This window comes from Aptenodytes forsteri, unplaced genomic scaffold (assembly GCF_000699145.1).
Source record: "Aptenodytes forsteri isolate BGI_AS27 unplaced genomic scaffold, ASM69914v1 Scaffold434, whole genome shotgun sequence".
NCBI classification, from domain to species: domain Eukaryota; kingdom Metazoa; phylum Chordata; class Aves; order Sphenisciformes; family Spheniscidae; genus Aptenodytes; species Aptenodytes forsteri.
In genome coordinates this window covers 1560632-1568176 of record NW_008795183.1, presented here as the reverse complement: position 1 = coordinate 1568176, position 7545 = coordinate 1560632, and the positions used below count along the sequence as shown (strand labels likewise).

The 7545-nt window shown below is 34.4% G+C and overlaps 1 protein-coding gene across 1 annotated transcript in view; it reads right to left on the bottom strand.

Moving 5' to 3' along the window:
* Positions 1–1246: 1246 nt before the first annotated feature.
* MOSPD2 (motile sperm domain containing 2) overlaps positions 1247–7545 on the bottom strand; it is a 41198-nt gene continuing 34899 nt past the window's right edge. Inside the window, exons 10-14 of the mRNA XM_009278547.2 lie at positions 6398–6494; positions 5482–5578; positions 4480–4609; positions 2538–2640; positions 1247–2016 (exon numbers count right to left, since the gene is read on the bottom strand). Of these exons, the coding sequence (XP_009276822.1) occupies positions 1870–2016; positions 2538–2640; positions 4480–4609; positions 5482–5578; positions 6398–6494 (574 nt within the window). The 3' untranslated portion in view covers positions 1247–1869. The remainder of the gene's footprint in view (positions 2017–2537; positions 2641–4479; positions 4610–5481; positions 5579–6397; positions 6495–7545) is intronic.

Sequence of the window (7545 nt, the reverse complement as noted above, 5' to 3'; positions counted from 1 at the left end):
AAAACCTCGGGAGATGTAGCTATTTTTAAAAGACTAAACATTCAAGACTGCGTATTTCCTCATATTTATTTTGTAACTGTATTTTTCTAAAACGTATTAAAATAGAAAAATGTTCATCTGATTCATCATACAAAGAAAATACCAACATAGTAATAAAATACTGAAAATATATGAAAGCACCCAAACATTAAAATATTCATATTGGCAAAGACTCTTAAGAATACATTTCTTGCAATTTTACAGTAAAGTGCTATTCAATCCACTCAAATTAAGGAATCGGCATTTTAATAGCATGGTTGTTATTATTAGCTTAAGGTTACAAATTACTTTGTTACCTTTCTCAACAAGACAACAACCCATTTTGTTGGAAGCAAAGCACTGAGTTGCATGAACATGAAAATAACCTAAATAACAGCTTCATAGTAAGCAGTGAACAATATAAGTTGCCAACTCATCAAGGAAACAAACTACTGAGAAGCAAACTGAACAGAAATGAGATTAGTGAAAAATTAAGAAAACGTAGATGTGGTAAAACATTGTATAAATTAAGGAAGAACAGAAGACTGTGCACCAAACGGTTCTGTAGACTTGCTTTTTACATGGTAATTTCTTTAGTAATCATATTGAACGATATTCTGCTTTATTAGTTAATCTGATTACTAATTTATTTTTTAAACTGCCCGTTTCTATTTCCTAGAAATGATACTACATCTACAACACACTGGAGAGATACTGTAAGCAAAAAGAAGCAGAGTATGACCTTTATTTTCCCTCAATAATCTCTTCTTACCCATAGAAGTCAACAGACAAAACTAAATGAGCTGTTACAAAGCCAATTTGTAGCAAAAATTAATTCTAGTAAAGAAACTATTTTAAATTTTTAGACCTCGGCAAGAGTGAAAATTTTAAATGTATGAAAGATACCATCAGTCTCCATTTAAGTGTTTATCATTTTAATATACATATTCACAGCAATAAGTACAAAGAATCCTTGTTAGCATAAGTTCTCGCTAGCATCATACACCATTTCTACAACAGTTTCTGAGAAACGGCAGATATAACACTTTTATGTTGCCTTCAACAATATTTAATCTTCCTGACTTGACCTGCTTTTTTCATAAATTCATCTGTAATTTAAGCATATTGCACATCTCAGAATAAGCTCTTACACTGACTATTTATTAGCCTCTTTATGAACCAATAGTAGGTCATCAAGTCAACTCTCACACTCTTTTATGTTATTTGGTAGGAAATATTTACAGTAACTTTGCATTCAGAAAAAGCACAAAAAAAGGAATTTAACCAATGAAAGCAACAAGCCTGAATTACCAAAATAATTACTAACAACAAATATCTTCCTTTATATGTGCATGTACATAGATTATATAAAAAAATCTGCCTGTACTACATAATTTCTGTAAATTTTCCTGAATTAACAAGTTAACCTTTAGAATACACTTAAGTTGACTGCTTGCACCTTCTATGAAAGTAATTCAGGATGTAAGAATGAGTATGACAAAAAGAAACAAAACACTGTATTTAAAGTAGTTGAACAGAGGAAAAAAAATACCTAAACAGTTTTAAATTATGTTGTTGTATTTGGTTTCCTCCTTCCAGTTCAGTAGTATTTATTGAGTTGTACAGTGACAATAGGTCCTAGCTCTAACATCTTCCTCATGCACTGTTCTAAGTGTCAACTTTCAGCAATTTCCATTGCTGGTCATTCATTTCTTTTTTTTCAGCAAATCGTTCATTGTTGTGGGCTCACAAACCTCATTTTGGCAGTTCCAGAATCCGAGCGCAGCACTGCAATCTCTTCCACTCCAACCAGTCATGACAGGCAGCACATCCAGTGCAAAGCAATTCTTTTTAGCTTCTCTGGGTATACGCCAGGTAGAAGCAGAAGGCAACAACAGTAACTGATAATAATGATATAACAACTGACAACTGCTGGAACCAGAGGCAGCGCTCAATCTGCTCTTGAAGTCTTTTATTAATTTGCAGTAAACGAGTTAGCTGAAAACAGAAGTAGTTTCATTAAATTAGAATTACTGCACATGAAAGTACTTGTTAATTTAGAGCTATTTAGCCAATAACTGTAAGCACAATAAACAAAAAAAAAAGATTTCCCTTAGCCTTCTCTTAGTGATCCCTTTTCTATCACTACATGCTTCAGGAATCTGTTCCGCTAAAGCAGCTTTGAATTTTAAGAGTTATGGATAGCCTATATTGCCTATAACAAGCAGGTGACATGTTTACACTAGGAAGCAAAAGGTTCCGCTGAGGCTCATTGATACCCCAGATCTGTAATATATACAAGAGGAATGAGCAAACTGCATTGAAAGTAATATTTTATTAAACCATTACCATTCAACAAAATAACTAAATCACTATCACCGATTTAGTTACTTTCAATTGCTGAGCTTTTCAAATAGTATAATTTACAAAGTACCAAAGAGGTTTAGTACAAATTCTTTTTACCTCTATCATATTTTATAATTTTGTTCAATATTCAGCACAAAGGAATACGCTATTACCTGTACATGTAAATCTTCATTGTTTTTTGCTGGAATATTAAATGCGTTCTCTTTTAATATCAAAGAAGAAGGCTTACTACTTTCTACGACATGACACCTGAGCCTGTGAAAGGGGAAAAAAAGTATGCCCCAAAAATCATAAATTTTATGTAACATTGTATAATTAATAGTAAACAGTCCACCTAACAGTTATCATACGCGCTTTATCATCTGTTCTGGTTGATTAATTTTCTAAATGACTATTAGAATCACAGAATCAGAGAACAGTTTGGGTTGGAAGGGACCTTTAGAGGTGACCTAGTCCAATCCCCCTGCAATGAGCAAGGACTATTGCAATGATAGTCTGAAAAGGCTTCCTCAGTCCACCAATTACATTTTGACAGCTTTTGATATAGAAAGCAAGATCAAAATTATCTGCATGCTCAGTTAAAATACATCTTCATCATTTGAAATTCATAGCACAGGATCCACTGGATTATTCAGTCAAATGCTTACTACCAGAGATGCCGCAATTTATTGAACAGCAAACAAAATCTAAAGGTTTTCTTTCCATTTTAAACCTTAGCAACAATGTTTTTCATGGAGTCCACCTTTCCCACAGTTGAATATGCAGGAACAGAATTTCAAGCCACAATTGAAGATCGTGGAATCCTACACAATTTATAAAATACAGCAGATATTTTATAAATAACATGCAAGTCAATTAGCATGGGAATAAATTTATTTACTAAAGAAATGGTTAAATTGATCCTGTGGCATTTTTCTATTTTAAGGAAAGAGAAATGCTAAAACTTCTCCAGCAAGACAAAACAAAAAAAGGGACAAATATGTGTAATAAAATCTAATTAGATTCCTCAGATAAAGCACTCGCACATATAATATTAAAGAGAGAACCCACTACTTTTAATCTAGGTTTAATAAAAAGTAAAGGTCAGGTTTGTATTGATCATTAACGTACATACATGGCACGCTTTGCAGGTGATAAATTTAATGTAATCAAATAATCTCTCCCTATTGTTTCAGGGCCTGTCTTAAAAATATACCAAAACTTATGCAAGGAAGCGTAAGGTCACTCACATGATGTAGATTTTGTTTAATAGGGAAGTAGGGGATAAGCGTTTGAAGCAAAGATAGAGCAAGACTTAGGCATCAAGTCTCAAAAACACTTTTTCTATGTTAATTTTGGGGTAGAGGGAGCTCCAAAAAAAAAAAAAAAAAAAAAAAAAAAAGGAACAATCTAAAGTAAAAATACAGTCAAATTACTTCTTTTTAAAGATGAAACAGCATCTTGATATCATGACTCTAAGAATTCTAGATGAAAGAGAACTACGTGAACTCTTCCTAGAAACGTACAGTGATACAACTAGATGCGAACAGATGAGAGAAGAGTAACAGGTATATTTAAAAGAACGTATGGGGAAACGTATTTTCCTAGTGGTATTTTTTCACCATTAAATATGGAAAAACACATATATGAACATGTGATAGGTTTTACAGAAATTTTCTACAAAATTATGATTTTCCTCAGCAGAAAGGGAATATTTTTTAATACTGTCTAGAAAGCAGTTTTGTATTTGGTATGTCTTCTTTCCTTGCTTGTTTCTTTTTAGAAAACTCAAGTGGCACATTCTCATTTAAAAAAAAAAAATCTACTGCCCATGTGTATTGTCACAACCATTCACCTTTTTTCCACTTAACTCTTAATCAGCACAAGAACAACAACAATAAAAAGAAAAGCACGTGCAGAATACCATGACATTTTATGCATTAAAAACACCTCTAATCAGTTAAAACAGAGTGGAAGCCTCAGCAATATACTTCAGTCAGTAAGCACACAACTGGGTTTGGAGAATCCTTCACCGATTATTAAATGCAAGTGCTACAAATCAGCTAAATGATAATGGCTAAAAAACCCCCTGTCAACAGAAAACCATATGCTCACCTATGTTCCATCACTTTGGTCCTAGGGACTTCTTTCCAAAACTGAGTCAGTTCTGGCACACCTGCTCCAGAAGACTGGTCCATTTCTGCCGCCATTATAAGGAAACGATCCTGCAGAGAAGCTGCAAAACCTGCCCTCAAAGAAAAAAAAAAAGCAAAAGCGTGCTTGGATAAAATGACAATATTACAAAGTGCATACACTTTTTTTGAACAAAAGTGTTTTAAAATGAGAGCTTGTTCATTGCAGGACACTGGACACTGACTTACTGGAAATAAAAACAATTAAATCATTCTCTTAAGCTCAACAATTTTGATTACAATTTTCTCCAAATTCTCCTCAAAGAAAAAAAAAAAGCAAAAGCGTGCTTGGATAAAATGACAATATTACAAAGTGCATACACTTTTTTTGAACAAAAGTGTTTTAAAATGAGAGCTTGTTCATTGCAGGACACTGGACACTGACTTACTGGAAATAAAAACAATTAAATCATTCTCTTAAGCTCAACAATTTTGATTACAATTTTCTCCAAATTCTACGGTTTCATTTTAACAGAACTAGTTTCACCTGAACGATTCAAGGACAACCCAGAATTTTGTAAAGAATGCATTCTCCAGCAAATTCACCTGTCCTTGCAACAATTTAGGAAACTGATTTACCGCAGATAAAATCCCACTGTAATAGAGCACCAGTGAGACAGCTGCCGCTGCGACTTTTTTTTTTTTTTTTTTTTTTTTTTTAAGACAAGAAACAGAACGGGCTGCGGACAACAGCTGCTTATGCCTAAGTGGAGTAGTAAATCAGTACGGACAGTTACTCAAATGCTGTCTGACATCCGTGTTTTTTTACAAATAGTAACACTCTCACACAACAGTCAAGCAGACATGGGTGTCCGTCAGCCTTACACCCCAGCAAGCACATACAAAGGTTAGTATCTAGAGCAGTCAGCCTGTTAATAAAACTTGTCCAGGCTTCTTAAAAATTCTATTATAAGATTTTACTTACCAGCGTGAAGAGAGACTATTATATCCAATGATGTGCCAGGTTCACAGCTGCTGTTACTGGGTTTAACTCTGTATTTTTCAGGAGCAGTTGTTCTCACCTATAAACAAAAAATACCAAGCAAGCATATAGTAAATGCCTGCATAAACTATGACTGTTTCATAACCTCCCTCATTCTGTAATAACAAAAATTCCCAAAAGCTTAAATATTAAGATATTGATATGGTAATACATACAGCCTTTAAAATACTTTCTTTTGTAGGAGTAATCAGATACTGGTATTTCACTTTGTCCTCTCAACCACTTCTACCCTTTCTTTTCTGGCATATCCTATTTTTCTCTTTTATATACCTACATAAAAAGAGCCAAGAACATCAAATGGACTATCTGTTAAAATTCTTAATGTGAAAGTATGGAAACTTTAGTTATTTGTGTGTGCAGAGAACACAAAAGATGTAGTGGAAAACCAAATCAAGATGCAAGTCAACACAGTATTTCTGAAGCAAACGTTCATTCCTTTGATGGTGACATCTGCAGATATCATGCAGGAGCTGCGTCATTTTGGAGCATTACTAACTTGTTCCCAGACAAGATTTAAAAAGTAGAAAAATTCTAAAAATACCACTTTTCAATGCTCAAGCCTTTCTTTTTTGGGAAGTATTAGACTCTCACTAAGGAACTAACCGTCACCATAGCTCTTTTTCAGTCAGCGCCGCAAAGATCTGTATTACTGATTATCCCCTTTGGGGTGGTACATAATAGGCATAAATTCAACCAGATTTCTTTGATCTGCTTCAAACATCACAACAGAATAAAAAGTTTAGGCTCAAAAGTGCATTTAATAGTATTTCTTCCTCCTTACCCAAAACAAGAAAAAGTTACACGTTTAGTAAAGTAAACCAGGCCACACATAGAATACCTTAAAAGCCACTATGTTTTTAGTGACATTTGTGAGAACGATCAAACATTTTTTCTCTCCAGTTTCTTTGGATCCAAAATATAGTTCTTCTGCTGGGCTAGTAAGAAATTTAAAAAGAATTAGTTTCTTCAAATTATCTTTACAACATATCATAGAAAAAAACCTGTCCACACCTACAGAAAAATAAAATACTTTCAACCCTGCAGCTACAGTCACTATAAACAGTTTTTCATCAAAAAAGCTGTGAAAACAAAATGCAGAAATTTCGCAGTGAAGCTCAGGGTTGACTCATGACCGCAAGTGGACCTAGCTGCCTCAGCTCATTACTGCCCTTGACTTCTTCCATCTGGAAGAGCGTGACCATCTGCAACAGCAGGAATAGCCAACAGATATATACAGTCACTTCAGCCACTGCATCTTACAGCAGTATGTTAAAGGAAAGCATCATTAATTTTAATTTATGCTAACATTAAAGAGTATAAGGTGTCACAGACAGGGAGTAATTTCCACCTCGTACATCTATCCTCATAATGGGTACAGCGCGCACATAGGAGGAGCTGTCAGATATCTGCGAGTGGCAATCATTTCAACGACCACAGCTAAATTCACTTGTACTTATGAGTCAGTCCACATACTTCTGGTGACACATGCATAAAGTTATTGCTTGTTTTTAATATTCCTGTGCAATTACAAGAGTCATGCATGAAATCTTTTAAATCATATCAAACTAACACAACTCATTTTGGAATAAGCATTCAAATGAACACTACTAGGCAAAAAGTAGGGCATGCTCATATACTACACGTTGAGAGGAAACTCAAGTAACAAGTGAAAAACTGTTTTCTTTCACAATATGTCACATTAGGAGAACACAAAGAACTGCCATACTATGCAGTACTACAGAACTGCATATTCTTTTGACAGAAAGCCTTTTTCAAAAAAGTGTTACATTTTTTTTTCCCTTCTCCCCTTTTTAGAATGCCAATTTCATGTTAGCTTGATCTCCTCCTCAAAAGACCTCCTTTTCATAGTACCAATCCTTCTTTCTCCTCTCACTTAAACACCAGTGTATCAGCTGAGAAGAAAAATCCTTGGTGCTGTAGGGCAAGCCTGAAGGCCCCTGCTAGAAGAGGAGTCCAACGGTGACT